The sequence below is a fragment of the Mus musculus genome, chromosome 8, assembly GCF_000001635.26.
Source record: "Mus musculus strain C57BL/6J chromosome 8, GRCm38.p6 C57BL/6J".
NCBI classification, from domain to species: Eukaryota; Metazoa; Chordata; class Mammalia; order Rodentia; family Muridae; genus Mus; species Mus musculus.
In genome coordinates this window covers 64,754,471-64,774,502 of record NC_000074.6, presented here as the reverse complement: position 1 = coordinate 64,774,502, position 20,032 = coordinate 64,754,471, and the positions used below count along the sequence as shown (strand labels likewise).

Here is a 20,032-nt window from a genome sequence, read left to right as displayed (position 1 = left end):
TGTTGAGTACTGTCCTTCCAGAGAACCCAGATTTAATTTCCAGAATGCCCATGGTGCTTTACACCCGTCGTTACCTCTCTCTTCTGTCTTTCCTGGGCACCAGGAATACATGTGCACAGACATACATGTAGGCAAAACAGTCAACCCCTCCCCGTGACCTCCTTCCTCCAGCCAAACCCTGCCTCCCAAGGGTACTTTGCACTAATACAGATAATCCACTTATGACATTAGCGCTGCTATGGTCTATTCTCCTCTCAACAGCATCCTCAGAAGCAGAAGCTTTATCACAGGAGCTTTCAAGAACAAGTTTAGATAGAAACCGTAACAATTGTATCATCCAAGTTTCATGTTCCAAGAAAGGCTGGTAATTGAGGCCGAACATAGCAATGAAGACCTCCGACGTATTATTGGACAAGGAGATCCCCAAAATTGGGAGTCCTTAGACCAAGGAAAGAACATTTGGGAAAATGGAGTGCTCTCTGTGAACTTTTGACAAGGGTCATAAGAGTTGCATTAATCTCGTTCTGTTGCACACGCAGACAGAAGTAGTCTTGCTGTTATGAGAGTCAGAAATATAGAATACCAAGAATTAATGGTTGAGGGCGGAGAAGTCACTCAGCAGTTAAGAATGCTTGCTGTGCCCTTCCAAAGGACCAGAGTTCGATTCCTAGCACCCCTGTGGCTCAGCTCACAACTGCTTGTGGGTCTAGCTCCAGGTATCTCACTGCCTCTTCCGACCCCTGAAGGCATCAGCACACACTTGAGTATATTCGCAAAATATGTTTGGCTGAGTATGGTAGCGCACACTTTTAATCCCATTGTTTTGAAAGAAGAGGCAGGTAGATTTCTGTGAGTTTGAGGCCAGCCTGGTCTACAATGAGAATTCTTTAGGCAAGCCAGGGCTAGTTTTTATATCATTGAAGAGGAGGGAGCCTCGATTGAGAAAATGCCTCCATAAGATCAGGCTGTAGGTAAGCCTGTAGGGCATTTTCTTAGTAACTGATTGGAGAAACCCAGCCCATTGTAGGTTGTACCATTTTTAGGCTCGTGGTCCTGGGTTTTATTAGAAAGCTGTCTGATCAAGCCATGTTGAACAAACCAATAAGCAACACCCCTCCATGGCCTCTGAATTAGCTCCTGCCTCCAGGTTTTTTGCTGTTTGAGTTCCTGACCTGACTGCCTTAGATGAACTATGAAATAGAACTATAAACAAACTGCACTCTTTTCTCTCCAAAGTTGCATTTGGTCATGGTGCTTAACCACAGCAATAGTAATCCTAACTAAGACACCGTGTGTGAGTGTGTGTGTGTGTGTGTGTGTGTGTGTGTGTGTGTGTGTTGGGGGGGGGGGGCGAGGGGCTAATTTGAAGGAACTTTGAGTAGTAAGCATTCCTGTCTTACCTTTTGTTTACAGCCTAACAGTGACTTATTATGAAAAACTTGGAGATTTCATATGTGTTAATGCAACTTGTTTCTGATGGCTTTTTAAAAAATTCCTTGTACTAGTCAATATTATATTGCTGAGCACTGCTGAGGAAAAAAATATCAAGAATCAATAAGATTTGTAAATTCAAGCTAGGAGTTGGAGAGAAGGTGGGATGGGAGAGACGTGCAGGGTCACTCATATATCTGCAGGATGAGGAAGTTCTAGGATGTGTTTTACGTCAATGTGAGCTTGTGATATTACTGATCAGTACCTTAGAAGATAGTTAAAGTGGGACATTAATCACAATTAATTGTGTGGGGAAGTGACCTACCTGCTAAAGCCCTTGCTGGGCAAACGTGACAACTTGAGTGGAGCCCTGGGACACATGTAAATTCTGTAGACAGAACTGACTCCATAAAGTTGTGTACTCAGTGGCACACACACACACACACACACACAGTGATAATAATTTCTTTTAAAAGAGAAAGAAAAGAATAGTCAACTAATTTAGACTTGGCATCAGTGGAACCATCAAGAAATGAACACAGGATATTGAACAGCTGTCTGTGGTTTGATTTCCATTTCTCTGCTGATGAGTTACACTATTGTCTTTTCATAATGTTCTTGGGCATTTGTGTATGGTCTTTGGAGACATGTCTATTAACCCTTTTTCTTTAATGGTGTTATATGATGTTTAGGTTGTTGTTCTAGATACAAACTCATTGCATATGTGATTTGCACATACTATTTCCGGTTACTTACAAGATTTTATTAGTTACTTTTATATCATGCATATTATCATATACATTTTTCTCTTCTGTATATATGACATGTGTAACATTGTATAGCTAGCATGTTATATATACTGAGCTATGCCTTGTATTCTCTTATTTAGTTGTATTTCCTAAGGCTGTTTTTATATTGTGAGCTACCCTGTTAGCATGTATAGAATATTCCATTGCATGGCTCCAATGCTTACTGGTGAACTTTTAAATAATTGAAATCAGTGTTCCTCATATGTTCAAGTCTCCAGATTTGAGCCCAGTGCTGCCATCTTCTGCATACACTGCCAGTGTGGCAGTGAATAACTTGGAGTATGTCATTTCCCAAGTGGTCAAGTATGTGGGAGATTTGAGAGCTGCTCTCTGTACTCTCTAACCTGTAGTGTGATACACACACACACACACACACACATATACTCACACACATGAACTCTTATCATATACACTCACACACTCAAATACACATACAATCATGTTAACATACTTGAACATACTCACATATACTCACAACATACACACTTACACACAGGCTCACAGTGGAGGTTTGTAAGCCACTTTGGGCTCCATGGTTTTGTGGATTGAAGCTGGAGAGGTTCAGTCATATCATTTTCATTTTATTCGTAGTAGTTGTGATATGAGACCGCTTCGAGTCTTGAGCTAAGCACCAGACAAATCATTTGGATCAAGAACACGTAAAGTAACAGACGGCCAGTTACTTTCCTGCCTTGCTATCGTTTCTATCAGATGTGTTTTTAGATTGTGGCATTGAGAAATTGCTATTATTAGATACATTGGGGGTGTGTGTGTGTGTGTGTGTGTGTGTGTGTGTGCCAGTTACCTTCCTGCCTTGCTATCGTTTCTATCAGATGTGTTTTTAGATTGTGGCATTGAGAAATTGCTATCATTAGATACATTGGGTGTGTGTGTGTGTGTGTGTGTGTGTGTGTGTGTGTGAATGAATATGAAGTAGCTTGGCCTATGGTGAGAGTCTCACATAAACTTTAAGTATGGTTTCATTTCAGGCAGAGCCGAGAAGGCCAAGCAGCTCCCTGAGCGATGTTTTGGGTATTGCATGCTTCCACAACAGCTCGCACAGCTCCTTTTGCCCTTACACGTTTGATAGCCCTTGTTTTTCTTTAACAAATAAGAAATCAAACTTCTGTCCCTAGAAACGGTAAGACTGGCTTTACTTAAAGTGTTTTATTTGGTGTTTCTCTGTTGTGTGATATCTGTAGGTGTGGGTGTGGTTGTGCCAGGGTATGCGTGGGAGGGCAGGATGACGCTGGAATACTTCCTCCCCTGCACTTTTATGTGGGTTCTGGAAATTAGAAGCAGGCCTTCAGATTGGTGTAAAAAACACCTTTGCCCACAGAGCAACCCTCTGGCCCCTACCTCTAAATTTTATTTATTTGTGTGTGTACGTGTGTAAGTGTATGTGCCCATATATATGGGAGTGGGTGTGGTGCACATGAACATGCGTACAAACGGAAGACTTTGTGCCCTCCTCTCTTGCTTTCCACTTGTACCTTTGAAGAGTCTGTCCCAGAACTCGGAGCTTATATTTTCTTGACTGGACTGGAAGCCAGCTAACCCCAGACCTAGGGTTAGAAATTCAAAGTCTGCTTGGCTTGTTATGTGGGCCATTGGACCGTAAGTTTTGCTCTCAGGATCGTACGGCATGTTCTCCTAACTGATAAGTCACCTCTCTAGCCTCTTGCTTCACTTTCAGAGAGATTATGCATAGGTACTTTCACACAAATCATCTTTTTTCTGACCAAGATGTGTCCTACCTGTCCGCAGGCTGCATGCACCCAGACCCAGCTCAAACATCGTAAACTTACTTAAAACATTATGAGATTGTGTGTGCAGGTATGAATTGTTAAGAATTTTACTCCTGTGTGAACTTTGTAGATGGCAACATTGCATAGCAATGTCAAGAGGTTATACACTCCTGCAGGCATCCTGGGGCCCACACGTGCATTGGGTAACGTGGCTCACAGGCCCACGTGACTGTCTGTGGACTCAACTGTGGTTGTGTGACTGTATATGCAATATGCAACAATTCCTGATAATGGATCTTATCCACTGTGGGACACTGCTCTGTTTTTCTCAGGATTCTAACTCATAATAACAGAAGTAGGTTTGTTTTGTTTTATTGTTATGTTTTAGGCAGGTTCTCAGGATGTAGTCATGACATCAAAATCACCATCCTCTGTCTACCTTCTCAGTGTCAGGATTGAGTGTGCTTATCGCCATGCCTGGCACAAGTGGAGCTGTCCCACTCAGCTTAAAGTTGGAGGATCACCACTGTGATACCAGCAAATCCCACTCAGATGAGTTCCCTCTTCAGACATGTTTTCCACCAGCCATTAATTGGGAGTATTTCATCAACTGTCAGGTGTTGTGGTATCCGCTTGCAATCCCAGAACACAGAGGGGTATAGAAAAAGGCGGGTCAGGAGACCAAGGTCATCCTTGGCTGCATAGTGAGCCTGAGGTGAGACCCTGTCTCAGACAAACACAAAGCAAAGAGACATTCCATTGCCAAGCTGTCATTGACACAATCCTTTATTTTCAGTTTCCAGCAGTGCTCAGCGGAAGATCATGCCAAGAACTTGCTCGCCATCAAACACTTTTCCTTTTTAATTTACCATACGGGGTTGTAAAAGAAAAAGAGAGAGACAGAGCCAGGTCTGGCGGTGAGTGCACGCCCCGGCACCTAGGAGGCTGAAGCCATCCTGGGCTACGAACTGAGACAGTCTCAGTTGAAACAGTCTCTCAAAAAATAAAACAAAGAAAGTTGACGGAAGGAGGAAGGGAAGAGGGAAGAGAGGAGGCTAGATCCAAGTGTCATGAGCACATAGCTGGCCAAGCAGAAAGCCACTGTGGTCTGGGGCAGGGATGGTAGCCCTAGGATATGCGAGAGCCACACTGCTCTGTGTGGTCGAGTCAGCTCACACAAACTGGTTTGTAGGTCAGCGTGTAGAACCATGTGGTGCTGATAACCAGTAAATAATATGATCAATAACTTCTGATCTATATAACTGCTGAGGTGTTGCTTTGTTCTTTCTAACTTGCCAAGATTGTTTTTGAGTGAGTACAGTTTTTTTCCTGCACATGAAGCAGACACAAGGAAAAAAATATTAATTAATTTATTTATTCTATCTAATTACACTGTAGCTGTCTTCAGACATACCAGAAGAGGACATCAGATCTCATTATGGATAGTTGTGAGCCATCATCATGTGGTTGCTAGGATTTGAACTCACGACCTTTGGCAGAGCAGTCAGTGCTCTTAACCGCTGAGCCATCTCTCCAGCCCTCGTTGGTGCTTTTTTGACACAGAGTCTTGCTGTGTTGCCTAGGCTTCTGTAGGACTCATTGTGGCCTTGGGTTCTTCACCCACCTGGCTCAGCCCCTCAAGTGTGTGCACCACACCAGCTTGTTCTGCTTTCCCGTTGTCCTTCTCCTTTTTGACATTTCTGAAGTGGAGACATGTCACAGCAAGAATGTGAGATCAGAGGACAGTTTGTGGTCAGTGAGCTCTCAGATACTATCCTGTGTGTGCACGCACGCACGCACACATACACATACACACACACACACACACACACACACACACACACACGCACGCACACATACACATACACACACACACACACACACACACACACACACACACACACACACGCGCGCGCGCACACAGAGGGATTGAACTTAGCTCAGCAGCCTGGATGGCAAAGGCCTTTCTCCCTGTGCTGCCTGTATCTCCCCTTTATTAGATCTCACTACTAAGCAATATTTCTGTCTTTCTTAATATTCAAGAAACCATATTTGTTGCTGCTGCTTTGTGGTTTTTGTTTTATTTCCCCCTTTCTTTAGGCACCCTGAGACTGTAGCTCAGGCTGGCCTGCAACCCACAGAGATTGTCCTGCCTCAGTCTTTCAAGTGCTTGGATTGTAGGCACAAGCCTTAGACCTGGCTAAGGAAAAACTAATGTTTGGTAAGATGGCTTAGCAGGCAAGGATGCTGACCCCAGTCTCATCCCTTGTACCCACACAGGAAAGGATAGAAGCAACTCATGCAAGTTAAAGTAGCCCCCCAGCTGCACACATGTGTGTGTACACACACACACTCACACACCACATGTACACACAGCCATACACCCCCACACACATACATATTATATATACACATATGATACATACACACGCCCCCCCCCCATACACACACAAGTAAATGGATAATTTTTTTTAAAAAGAAAAGCCTTCAGCTCTATCTATCTATCTATTGCATAAATGTCTGGTGAGATCAGAGAACTAGAGGATGGTGGTTTTAGATGTAGAAAGGATCATAGTCTGTTCTTTAACCCCAGTCCCCACTGGGTGAGTGTTCCATACAACCATCCTCTAAACACTAAGACACATACCTACCCACCATTACAGAATAGTTGCCCTGTTCTGAAAATCCCCCATTCAACCCCCACTGTTCCCGTATCAGACATGGGCACTACTGATCTCTTACTCTCTCTCTAGTTTTGCCATTTCTAGAAGATCTTCTTGTAAGTGTACAGTTTTATAGCTGTTCAGATTGCCTTCCTTTGTTTAGTAATACATACTTAAGAGTCGTTTATGTCTTATGTTTCTCTAGCTGAGTAACAGTCTTTTGACTGAGCCAGGCCTGGTGATGCATGCCTGTGATCGCAGCTACGTGGGAAATGCAAACTCAGGTCCAGCCTGGGCTACAAAGTGAATTCAAGGCTGTTCTGGGCAACTTAGTGAGAGGCTGTGTGAAAATAAAAAGTGGAAAGTGGGCCGGGGATATGGCTGTTATTCTTCAGGAGTCCTGCATATCTTCTTGTCTCCATTTCTCTAGCACTGAGGACCACAGCCAACACCACACCTGGGGATTGAACCCATGCCTAAGCACTGTATCAGTTGTGCTCCCGCCCCCCACCCCCAACTCCCAGGGTGGCTTTACTAGGAAATCGGAACGTTACGTAAGTGGTTTGGCAGGAGGGCAGCATCTTGCAAGGTCTGTCCTCTTCTGACTGTCTGTTCTAACTGGCCGGCTGCCACGGTTTGTAGGTAAGAGTTAGGATCTTGTAGGTTCAGTTCAGGTCCTGTAGTTCTGCGTTGGGCTTGGTTTGAAGAAGACGTTGTCGCTTGATTGGTTTTTTCCCTGAGCCACCTTGGTTTTATTTTGGTTAACTATGATAGAAATGATTCCATTTTGTATGATACACTTTTTATAACTACTGTAAATCTTTGTTTTTTTAGTTTAAAAATTTTAATTAGTGTACAAAGTAACCCATTTCGTTGTCAATTTCATAGTTCTAGCTTTGCCTGACTCCTCCCACTGCCAGTGCCTTTGCCCATTTCTTTCCCAACTCTGCTGCATCTTTCCACCACACCCATCCCTTTCAATTTCATAGCTCATGTATTTAATTACTCTTTCTGCCTCTTTCCACTATCTCCTGGCTCCTTGCAGTTTTTTCTTGGTGTTTACTCCTATTAATATTGTGTGTGTGTGTGTGTGTGAGAGAGAGAGAGAGAGAGAGAGAGAGAGATCCTGGGTGATTGCACTTAATAGAATGCACTTATTTTTAGGGCTAAATATAAAGGTATGGGGAAAAGCAACCCTTGTTCATTGTTAGTGGGTGTATATACTAGCAGCCACTGTGCAGATCAGTATAAAGGCTTCTCAAGAATAGCCCTTCCGTGTGACCCGCTGTACCACTCCTGGGCATGTTCTCAGAGGACTCCATGCCTTACCAGAGGTGCTGCTCGTCTGTGTTCAACGCTGCTCTTTTCAGAATAGCCAGGAATGGAATCAGCCTGGATACCCATCAGCTTAGAAATATTGAAAAACTTAGAAATATTGAAAATGTGGTTCATGTACACAGGGGAGGTTTATTCGGCGGCTGTCAATCACTGTGTGTGGGCTTTTATTACAGTACTATGGGGGCTCGCTCTGCCATGGACATATAGGGTGTCAGTTCTCTCCAGCTAGCTGGCCTGGGAGCCTTTGGGTGATTCTCCTGTGTCCACCTCCCATGGTGCCTTGGGTTTCCTGCTGTCACAGATGTGGGTTCTGGAGACCAGCGTCTGACCTCAGACTTGCGTGGCCACGGCTGCTTCTACCTGATGTCCCACGGGTTTGTTTTTTGTTTTTCTTTTCCCTTTCTGGAGGCAGAGTGACAAGAGCTCCTGTCACCCGTCTCTCATTTTCTCAGTGTTTTCAGGTTTTTGTTTGGAGACCAGGTCTGTGTAGCCTCTGTGGCCTGAATTTCGTGTTGTTCTAACAGATGTGTGGATCTGTAGGATGGTGTCGTTGGTGATGGGACAAGATGACAGGTGTCTTTTGATGTGCTTGTTTTCCACCTTTATGTAATCGTTGAGGAAGTGTTTATTCAGATCTCTCGCCCATTTGAAAAAATGGGACTATTTTTCTTGTTGAGATTTAAGAGTTCCATGTTTTACATAACAGTCTTTTGTAAGTTAAATGTTTTATAGAGTTTTCTCTTGAAAATTATGACATCTTTTTATTTCATAACACAAAGATCTAATGTTAATGAAGTGCAGTGCACTAATTGTTTGCTTCATCCGACGACTTGCTTCCTGGGCTGTGTACAGGAAGTCATCGCAGGCCAGACCCCACTAGGTCTTCTCCTGACATTCTGTGCTTCTAAGGCCATTGTGTGATCCATTTGGGGTTAATTTTTTTTTCATTTACAAAAGAAATTCCGTCTTCATGTTTATTTCAGTGTGATATCTTGCTTGCCTAACCCAGACACTGACTTTGAAAAGAACTGTGTCTGTGGGATTTTTGTAAATCCAATAATTTTGTAATTACCCCACGAGTTGCTCATTATGTTTGAAGTCATCTGGTGAGCAGCCTTTTATAAAGTGAATAGGTATTCAGGAGGTTTGTGAAAGTGCACATTTTGTTTTTAAATATTTTAAATCGAACGCTAATAATTTTCTTTAGGGTATCTTGAAATGCGTATTGAAAGGAAGCTTTTATTTCACCATAGAAAAGTTTTTTAACCATACTGTAGGAGTACAGTCAACTGTGAAGGCCAAGTGGGAGATAATGTAGACTTTCTGGTATTCGTTTAGCATTTGGAGGTCACAGGGCTAACAGGCCCTGTTAGAGTTCTTAACCTCCTCCACACGTAGTTCCTTATTCTTTATAAAACATTATCATGTCATTAGTATGTTAGGAACCTTTCTGAGCCTCTACAGGTGTGGAAGCCATGGTTTAGGGGATTATATAATCACCCCACATCATACAAGCCAGCACATGGTAGAGCTGAGATTCAAACTTGGTGTGCCTAAGTGCAAAGCCCAGACCACAGTCTTCTATGTCTAGCTCACACTTTGTAAGCGGGAAGTGGGTTTGCAATAAAAAGCTGTTTTGTACTGGATACATCCTTTATAAGCTTTTAAATCATTAATTATGTTATAAAGTCATGTCATTATGTTGCTCCCTGACCCCCTCAAAAATCAGAAGAATCAAGGAGAGGATTTGAGTGTTTTAAGAATTACCAATTTTACCAGTTTCCTGGGAAGGACTTGAGGTATAAAATCAATCATTTTGTTCCCAAATAAATTACTTATAGAATTTAGATCTATTGTAAACCTTTGCTTTTGCTTCATTGTAATGAACTAATTTTTTTAAAAGCTGCGCACGTGTTTATATTGGACAGTACTTAAGGCTTTTTGTTAAGTTTTCAAACAGTTTTCTCCCATTGTAATGTTCTAATGTTTTGCATACTATATTCAAGGATGTGGATTTACACTACCAAGTGCTTTGTATGACCCGAGGTTTTATAGATTTAAATATAGAATGCGCTGTGCTACAACATAGCTGTTTAGTGTGCACTGTTTTAAGCCCTAACACTGTTTTAAGCCCAGTGAGTGTACATGAAGGCAGCCTTGGCATTGATTCTTGCCCAGAAGAGACGCCATTGGCTTCCTTCCTTTTGGGTTAAGAGATGTTTCCCTGTTGGCTGTGTGGCGATGAAGTGATTAACGACTTCTCTCTCTGGCTCTCCAACAGAACAACATTTTGCAGATGTCGTACTTAGTGAAGAGTTTCTTAACCTCGGCATCGAGCAGGTGTGCAGCTTAATCTCCAGTGATAAACTCACCATTTCCTCCGAGGAGAAGGCAAGTGACCTCTTCCCCTTTGCTTCCTCTCTTCCCTCCACCATCTTCTCTCCACTTCCTTCTGTGGTGCTAGGTAGTTTCCTGTCTTTCTGTTTCTTTAGGGGTGGTCTGTGTGTGTGTGTGTGTCAGGAAACATGTATAGAACAGAGGACCTGGTGTTGTCCATGTTGAGTTAGGTCTCTCACTAGCCTGGAATTCTCTAGTAGGCTGGGCTAGCCAGCCAAGAATCTCTCTGCTGAGATAACAATGATGCACCACCATGACTATTTTAACCTGAGTTCTAAGGATCCAAGTCCAGTTCTAATGCTTGCAAAGACATGACTGATATATTTCCCCAGCCCAGTATTTCCTTACTTTATTTCATGTTTTTCATAAGTTGTGCTCCTGTATGAGTAGAAGCCTTGGGGGCCTAGAAGAAATGGACTTGACCACTACAGCAAAAGCTTATACACAGCAAGGGATTTGAACCAAGAACCTTTGGGAGACTGGGTTCTTTCTACAGCTAGATGCCTACAAACACAAATAACAAAAACTCATTAGTTTTGCTGTCTTGTGAGTTGAAAGACCTTTCTTTAAATTAAAAAATTATTATTATTTATGTATATGTGTATCTATGTGAGTGAATGCTGTGTGTGTGTGTGTGTGTGTGTGTGTGTGTGTACAGAAGGAGACCAGAAGTGGGAGTTGGATCCCCTGGAGCTGGAGTTATAGGCAGTTGTCCACCCAAGTTGGGTGTTAGGATCTTCTGTCACAGAAAGTGCTCCTGACTGCAGAGCTATTTCTCCAGTCCCTTAAGAGAACTCACTCACTGCATTGCGTTCAATAGTTCTAGATTGAAAACTGTTGAATGATATCATCCTTTTAAGTGGCTTTTTGAAACTTTTATGTCACCCTACAGTCAGCTAGCCTCCCCCTCCCTCCCTCCCTCCCTCCCTCCCTCCCTCCCTCCCTCCCTCCCTTCCTCCCATTATGCACTTGCTTTATTTGACACCACATTCCTGAACCTTTTATATGGCTGGAGACACAATCTTCTCCCAAACTGTTTTCTCTGGGCAGTTTGTAATTCTTGGGAGTTGGGAGACAAATGCTTACAGAGCTAGGCATGATGCTACATAACTCTGTTCCCAGCCTTTGGGAGTAGAGCTAGGCATGCACAACTCTATTCCCAGCATTCGGGAGCATGAGTCAGGAGAATCTTTGACCTGGCTGTCAAGAGATCCTGTCTCAAAACAACAAAACCAAAACAACAGCAATGAATAGAAACTCATAGAAATGGGACATGTGATTTGAATTTAAAGTTGTAGAGGCTCCAGTTCTATTTCTCAGGTTCTCATGTGAGAATGAAAAGAAGCATTCTCTCTATAATTTACAATGTGACAAAACTATGCAGAGCTGTGACGTGTACAACCTTAGCCATTTACAGAAGGGTGACATTCCTGCTCATGTAATAGATGAGGACTGAGCACACCTGTCACTGTCTCAGGGCACTGGATTTGAGACGCACCAAGTAGACTCCTCTAGTCATAGAAACTGGAGTGACTACGGGATTACAGAGCTCTGCATGGGGCACTGGCGGAGCGTTTTATTTTGGGGTCAGGGGTGGTACTTCAGCTTGGTTTACATGTAGGATCCACACCTTTAAAACTGAGCTAGAGTTCATCGGAGAAATGGAAATGGTTTGGGATGGGAAAAGCACTTCAGGGCACGGGAACAGACAACACAGATGTAAAGGCTGTGAGAGGGCGGTTGCTCAGCGGTGGCTGGAGGTAGAATATGGCTGCGAGAGTAGTGGGAAACGAAGTGGGAAGAGAACACCATGACTGTCTTCAGCTGGGTTACATCCCATGACCTTTCTTATGCTGTGGAAGAGCTGCTTCCAGGCTTTAACGGGAGATGGATACCATTAGAGAAAGATCATGAAGACTGCTTTGGTTTTATACTGATACCTTAATGAGCCACCCTGGAATGTAATGGGACGCTCAATACCAAATACTTTTAGCATGTGTACAATTCAGTAGTTGAACTCCATGGAAGATGGAGTGGGACAGCCTGTTTCTGTGCCATAGCATCCAAGGCTTCAGTCAGACTAGTCCAGATAACAGATAACAATGTCTAACCTGATTCTATTGGAGCAGAGATGCAGGGCTTCCCTTCTTTATCATGGAGTGTCCTGTGAGTCTGGGATGTCTAGAGTAACTCCTTCCTAGATTTGTCAGGCTTGGAGCTCTATCTCCACATCCCTGTCTGTCCTTTTCCTCTTTTGTTACTTGCTAGAGGTTTTCATGGTGTGGTAATCATTGCAGGTAACCATACGTCTTATGTAGTGTATATGGCAATTCAAGGGGCCAAGGTGAAAGTCGCTTGCCTCTCTGACCCTCCCACTTTCCAAAGCCACAGATTGGCTTCTTCTGTACACATTCTGTTGTTTGCATGGGGACAGTTTAGATTAATTGCAGAATGCTATTGCACAATATTGTGAGTCCTTGGAGACAGGACTTACTGAGGGAGCAGCGTTTGAGCTAGCTTTCGTGGTGATGGTGAGCTGGAGCCCTCCTGTGGCATGAAGGCCAAATAGGAAAATGTTGAGGCTATAGCGACGAGCAGGAGAACCTGATGTAAGGCCTGAAGCAGGGCCGTGATGCCAACAGAGTGGAGCTGCGGTGAATAGAATTGACAGACTGCCAGCTCCTCCTTATTGTTGACACCTGGCACACAGAAGAATTTAATAAGTCCTGGTTGGCAGGATAAATTAAAGGTGGTAATTAGAATGCTGTATCAAAATAACCTGTTTTTGTTTCCAGTAACATTTGCATATTTCCATACATATCCTCACCCTTTTAAAGATTATCAGGAAGTGTACCCACCAATCCCGGAAGAGGTTGTGTAGAAAGACACTGCCTCTTTCTTAGCGTATTAGTTCTCTCAGGAATATGTTGTATAGTGGTCCTCTTTCTGTTAAGTTTGTAAAGATGTTCAAAATACAACATTTAAGTGTGTTCTGTTGGGATAAAAGAGTGTTAGCCCATTTTGTAGACCATTGATTTATAAGTGTATGATCCAAACTTTGTTCATAAAACTAAAGAGAATTTCAAAGATGAGTTATTCATAAGGGCGCATTTATTTGTTAGTTCTGTGTTGCAGTGACCACAACACTTGACAGAAACAACATAAAGGAGAAAAGATTTGTTCTGAATAGTGGTTTCAGACCACTCAGGGTCTCATAACCGGAGAGCATGGTGGAACAAGTTTCCTGTCATGGGGGCTAAGAAGCAGAGAAAAGGAGACACTGGCACCCTGCTGAATTTCTCCTTACTGCAGCTGGGTCCCCAGTCGATAATTTTGGATGGGTGGTTCCCCCTACACCTAGGTTGGGTTCTTTTGTTTTGTCTTGTCTGTTTGTGAAAACACCTTCATAGGCACACCCAGGACAGATTCTAAAGCCAGCCACGTAAACGGTGATTAATCAGTACATGATGTGGTGGTTTGAATAAGTATGGCCCCCATAGATAGACCCATGTATTTGAATACTTGCTCCTCAGTTGGTGGAAATGTCTGGCAAAGATTAGGAGGCGTGGCCTTGTTGGAGGAATTGTGGCCATGTGGGAGGAGGTGTGACCCTGGAGGTGGGCTTTGAGGCTTCAAGAGCCTTTCCCAGTTAGTCCTCTCTGCCTTTTACATGGGGATGGAGATGTGATCTCTTGGCTGGCAACTGCTCCAGCACCATTCTTCCCTGCCTGTCTCCTGCAATGCACCTGACATCACGGTCTTGAACTCTAACAGTGAGCCTCAAACTAAGCCTCCTTTTATACGTTGCCTTGGCTGTGGCGTTTTGTCATGGCGGTAGAAAAGAAACTAAGACACGTGGTTTGGGGTGTCCCTGACAGTGGTTTGTTCTAAACGAGCCTAAGTCTGTAATGAGAACTAAGTGCACAGCGAAGGAAGTTGTGGAAACCATTTATCACTGCTAAGTTCAGTAAGAGTTATGCTGACCTTAGTGATGCTTAGGAAATACATAATGAAAAGTGATTATTGAGCAAGCCAAGATACTTACTTAATGGACTACTTACAAACATCACATATCAAAATAAAGAGAAGAGAATGGAGTAAATAACCCTTGTGTGTTGCAAGTCAAGACTTACAAAGGTTTGCTCCATAGAGTTTAGTTTAGCAATGCCGTATGTACGATGTGTCCCATCAGATTGTGGATGTATGCAAGTAGACATACAGAACCCATCTATCTGGCATAGGGCTCATGTTTCTTTCTCCTTTGAAGGTATTTGAAGCAGTCATCGCCTGGGTAAACCACGATAAGGACGTAAGACAGGAGTTCATGGCTCGGCTCATGGAGCATGTCCGATTACCTCTGCTTCCTCGGGAGTACTTGGTGCAGGTGAGTGCGCAGGCATGTCACGGGCCCATCTCACAGTGGGAAGGGCTGCAGGATACCCATCTCTGGATATAGGAACAAGGACAGTTAAGGCACCTGGCACTGTGGCAGCTGCCCCACCCCCCAGCCCCCTGAGCCCATCTCCTGTTGATAGAAGTTGGCTTCCACCCCTTTTCTGATTCAGCCAAAGTACTAGAGCTTCCTGAGGTAGAATTTGTGCCCCTCTGAGTGTGTGTAAATAAGTGTGCCTGAGTTTACCTCGCACTAACATCTTCCTTTCTTCCTTCCTACTATACAACAGAAATGGACTTGAGATATGACCCAATTGCTAGTTAGTTCTACCTCATAATTTCACAGGGACGACGTATATGGAAGAAAAGCAGGGTATTTGAAGTAAGCAGAAATGAATGATTCTTAGTCATCCTTAGAGTATTTTAAATTTATTCTTTGTTGTTTATTAACGACCTTTCAGGAACATCTCAGCATTCGTTTCTAAAATTGAAACCATTTATAAGGAGACATTTTTGATTAGCAAATTAGGTTTCAGCATTTTAAGGTTTGTGGGAACCTCGTTATTTAGCATGGTCTGTGTGGTCTCTGAATATTACAGTATTTAAAAAGGAAAAAAAAAGGAGGAACAACGATATGAACTAACCAGTGCCCCTCAGAGCTATGGCTCTAGCTGCATATGTAGCAGAGGATGGCCTGGTCGGCCATCAGTGGGAGGAGAGGCACTTGGTATTGCGAAGATCATATGCCCCAGGACAGGGGAATGCCAGGGCCAGGAAGCGGGAGTGGGTGGGTTGGGGAGCAGGGCATGGGGAGGGTATAGGGGGGTTTGGGGATAGCATTTGAAATGTAAAGAAGAAAATATCTAATAAAAAATGTCAAAAAAAAAAAAAAAAAAAAGAAAAAGAAGAACAGAAAACTCAGTACCAAGGTCAAAAAAAAAAAAATTCCGTAGGTAAAATGTTTTAAAGTGTTCTGGGTCTCTCTCTTCATTTGCCCTTCTGTGTTGGAAGAGAGTATCATGAACTCATAGCCTTGCCTAGTTCATCACCAAGTTCATCAGCCTATTAAAGACCCTGTTACCAGCACTTCAGAAGAGCCCAGATCTTTATCCCTGCGTCTTCATAATCTCTTAGGTTTGTGGGGCACCGTGGGGGTGAATTCCACGGTTGAGCCCCCAGATCCCCATGCCCCGCCTTCCCCACAAGTTTCCCTTTTTGTTTTTCTTTCCTTTCTTGTCAACTGTTTGGATTCTCTGAATGTAAGGAATGGATGGATGCGACTGTGGTCCACAGAGTTCCTTTTTCTCTTGCTGAGAGTGAAGCTCATCGCTTTCATTGCTGGTTTTCCCTGTAGCCAAATGCGTGAGCAGAAGTCCGTGGGCATGGGACAGTTACTGCGTATTTCGTTTCCCGGTTTCCATAGCCGTCTTCCTCTACACTCGATGTTACCCCCTCACAGGGCTTGTCTGCTCTCTTCCCACAGCGGGTTGAAGAGGAAGCATTGGTGAAGAACAGCAGTGCGTGCAAAGATTACCTCATTGAAGCCATGAAGTACCACCTGCTGCCGACAGAGCAGCGCATGTTAATGAAGAGCGTGCGGACCCGCCTGAGGACGCCCATGAACCTTCCCAAAGTAGGGCCTGCCTGTTGTTCCCAGTTGTGCTTGCCCCATCTGAAGGCTCACAGCGAGCTGTTTCTGGATTTGATCATCTGAGTTTCCATGCCTCTTGTTGCAGATTTTCTGCAAGAGAAATGTGCCTAAGAATGCACCATAGACTATGTGAGCTAGTCTCCATTGGCCACATGTTAAGGATAGTGCCCAAGAGTGCATCAAAGATCATAGGGTTTAATTTCTGTTGCCTTCACGTTAAGATGTGGATTGTTCAATTCATTTAACCTTTTATAAAACATTTTCCAATTGTATTTATTTATTTATTTATTTATTTAGGTTTTTTGAGACAGGGTTTCTCTGTATAGCCCTGGCTGTCCTGGAACTCACTTTGTAGACCAGGCTGGCCTCGAACTCAGAAATCCGCCTGCCTCTGCCTCCCGAGTGCTGGGATTAAAGGCGTGCGCCACCACACCCAGCTCCAATTGTTGTTAAGATTTATTTTATCATTTTATTTGTGTGGTATATATGCACACATGGAGGTCAGAAGGTGGTATTAGATTCCTTGTGTTTGTGAGCCACCCAGAGTGGGTGCTGGGATCTGAATTGTGTATCTTTGAAAGAGCAGTAAGTGCTCTTAATCGCTGAGCTATCTTTCCAGCCTGATTTATTTAATTGTGTGTGTGATATGTGTATCTCATAGTCATGATATCGTTATCATAATATCCTAGGGTCAAATAGAATAAAGCACAGTTGCAATGCTAAGGGAATTACCATAAGTATATTCATAATCATACTATATTCCCACTGTAAGTGGTTTCTTATGTTACTGATTGCACTCAGTAATTACACATTGACTTTTTAGTCTCACACATGACTGTTGTATTCTAGGTAAACTATGTGGAGATTCTGTGAGGCATCTTTATACTTGCATATCATAACAAGAAACTATATGATTTTTAGCTTGGTTTTTCTTTTCTTTAGATTTATTTTATTTATATGAGTATACTGTCGTTGTCTTTAGATACACCAGAAGAGGGCATTGGATTCCATTACAGATGGTTGTGAGCCACCATGTAGTTTTTGGGAATGGAACTCAGGACCTCTGGAAGAGCAGACAGTGTGCTCTTAACCGCTGAGCCATCCATCTCTCCTGCCCTTTAGATTTAATTTTTATTTTTCTTTATGTGTCTGTGTGTACATGTGCGTGTGCATACAGGTACACAGGCAATCCAGAGGGGAGCATTGGATTCTCTGGGGCTGGAGTCACAGGCACTTGTGAGCCACCCAGCCTGGGTGCAGGGACTTAACTAGAACTGCGCATACTCATAGTCGCTGAGCCATCTCCAGCCCACTGTGCGTGCTCTGCTACTGTGCTCTGTTACCCCTCCCTATTGGTAATTACATATTGATGTACTTCTGAGTGAAGGACGTCTAAGCAGCCTGCAGTTAGGATGAACTTGCTTCTCTTTCTGCCTCTTGGTGTCCCCCAGTGTTACTGTTGACAGTAGTCTGTGATATGACAGCCCCTTTGCTGATTGCAACCCTCATGTTTCTCAGCGTCTTCTGCGCTCGCCCTGCTCCCATGCCTCCCGTGCATCCTTCCTGCTTGTACACGTTTCCATCCCGCTTTGTCTTCTTGGAGAAGAAGATGGGTATGTTACCCTGTCCTCTGTAGTGACATGCTTTCTCCTCTGTTCTCATTTCAGTGTGGAAATAATGATTTTCAGTTTGAGAATTAAGAAATCGGTCAATCGGCATGCCAGCTGAGGATTTTAAACCTTCTGGGGCTGGATAGATGGCTCAGTGGTCAAGACTGCACCCTGCACTTGCAGAGGACCTGAGTTGGGTTCCTAGTCCTCCTATCCTTTGGCTTCTGCAGGCACTGAACTCAGTGTGCACAAACCCACACTTAAGCACACACGTATGCACATAATTAAAGTTAAAAACACAGTCTTTATGGTAACTACCTTCTGTTCTGAGGTTTGATGTTTGAATTGATCTTCATTAGATACATCATTGAGGATCCTTTTCACACGGTAATTGTCATTGTCAGCCGAGCTCTGAGGTGTGAGCCCAGATCTCTATGTATGGGGCTGAGCTTGGTGTGCTGTGCAAGACTGGTTTTGCAGTCTTTCTCCTACTGTTCTTACTGTTTGTTTGACCTTTTCGTAATAGGGTGCAATGACTTTTCTGTAATTCTTCATATTTATTTGAAGTCAGAGGTAGAGGAATAGCCTGAAATATTCACACCATTGGTCTATGCTAAGCCTTAACGTGTCTAAGGGTTTTGGTTTTCCCCGGTAACTAACATGTGTTATGTTTTTTTGAGACTTGAGGTTTGCTGAGAATCACACTCTATGTGCACACCTCCCTGTAGTTTTAGGTACAGGTAGGTGATCATGCTGCCAGAATCACAGACCACATGTGTGTGAGTGTCTCCACATTGGGTGTGGTTTGAGTTTTTTTTTTTTTTTTTTAAAGATTTATTTATTTATTTATTTATTATATGTAAGTACACTGTAGCTGTCCTCAGACACTCCAGAAGAGAGAGTCAGATCTCGTTACGGATGGTTGTGAGCCACCATGTGGTTGCTGAGATTTGAACTCCTGACCTTCAGAAGAGCAGTCGGGTGCTCTTACCCACTGAGCCATCTCACCAGCCCCGTGGTTTGAGTTTTTATTTTCAATATTCATCTCCCTTGTCATGGTCCTATCTTCCCCTCAAAGCCCTGCCGGTTCTTTACAGCTTTCCATTTAAGACCTCATAATCCTGACATCACCGTTTTTATCCCCCATTGCCAGAAAGTGCCCATGCGTATGGTAAAAGACAAACACGCAAGTTTCTCAGCCCTGTCCATCGTCGAAGGTCTTTGCTCCAGTTCCTAAGGAAGCATTCTCTGAATTGTGGTCCCTCTCCCTTTTCTGGTCTCCAATAGCAGTTACTGTCATATGAATGGAATTGCATATTGGTCTTGAATTCCATCCTGGGAGTTAGCTCCTTAGTGAGGTTTATAAGCTCTCAGTGGGTAGGAACCACACGTGTGTCTGTGTAGTCTCTAGCATACTTCGAGGCAGACAAAGATGTGGAGGTACTTGGTTAATCAGCTGTTGGGTTGACCTGAGGATACTCCACAGCCCTCATTTATTTCTAGCAGTAGGCTGATGGTCATGTGGTCATTGTTGAGTTCTGATGGTGGTTTATTTGTGGAGCATCAAGAGAGTTTGTGATTCTGTATTCTCATCTACTCCGGGTACTCTTTTTAAACCAATTTCTCCATCTACGAATCCTTTACTGTCCTTTTACCCGCCGCCTGGTAACACACTTTACTTCTGTCTCCTACACCCTGGCAGCCTTGCCTCTGATCACTGCAGAACCAGGATGTTTTAGAGCAAGCCCTGTGACACTCTATAGCCCTGCCAGTGCTGGCTCCCTACTGTTTTGCCTTAAATACTGCTTTTGCTTGAGTGTCCAGAAGCCTCCTTACACTTCTGAAAGCCGTGTTTTAAACCAAATGTGCTAGATGACAGAGTTGCCTTTGTAACACGTGCCCCTTGCTGGCATCACTGACATATTGATTAAGTAGGCATTTCCTTCCAGCTTACAGGGTGCGGTGCCCAGCACGTCTCTGGTCTGTGTCTCTG

The 20,032-nt window shown here is 43.6% G+C and overlaps 1 protein-coding gene across 3 annotated transcripts in view; it reads left to right on the top strand.

Annotated features, from left to right (window-relative positions):
• The window catches only part of Klhl2 (kelch-like 2, Mayven), a 110,497-nt gene that overhangs the window by 75,667 nt on the left and 14,798 nt on the right, over positions 1-20,032 (top strand). For all 3 annotated transcript variants that reach the window (XM_017313011.1, NM_178633.3, XM_017313012.2), the window contains 3 exons: positions 10,271-10,380; positions 14,654-14,770; positions 16,262-16,411. In XM_017313011.1, coding sequence (XP_017168500.1) covers positions 10,271-10,380; positions 14,654-14,770; positions 16,262-16,411 — 377 coding nt within the window. The remainder of the gene's footprint in view (positions 1-10,270; positions 10,381-14,653; positions 14,771-16,261; positions 16,412-20,032) is intronic.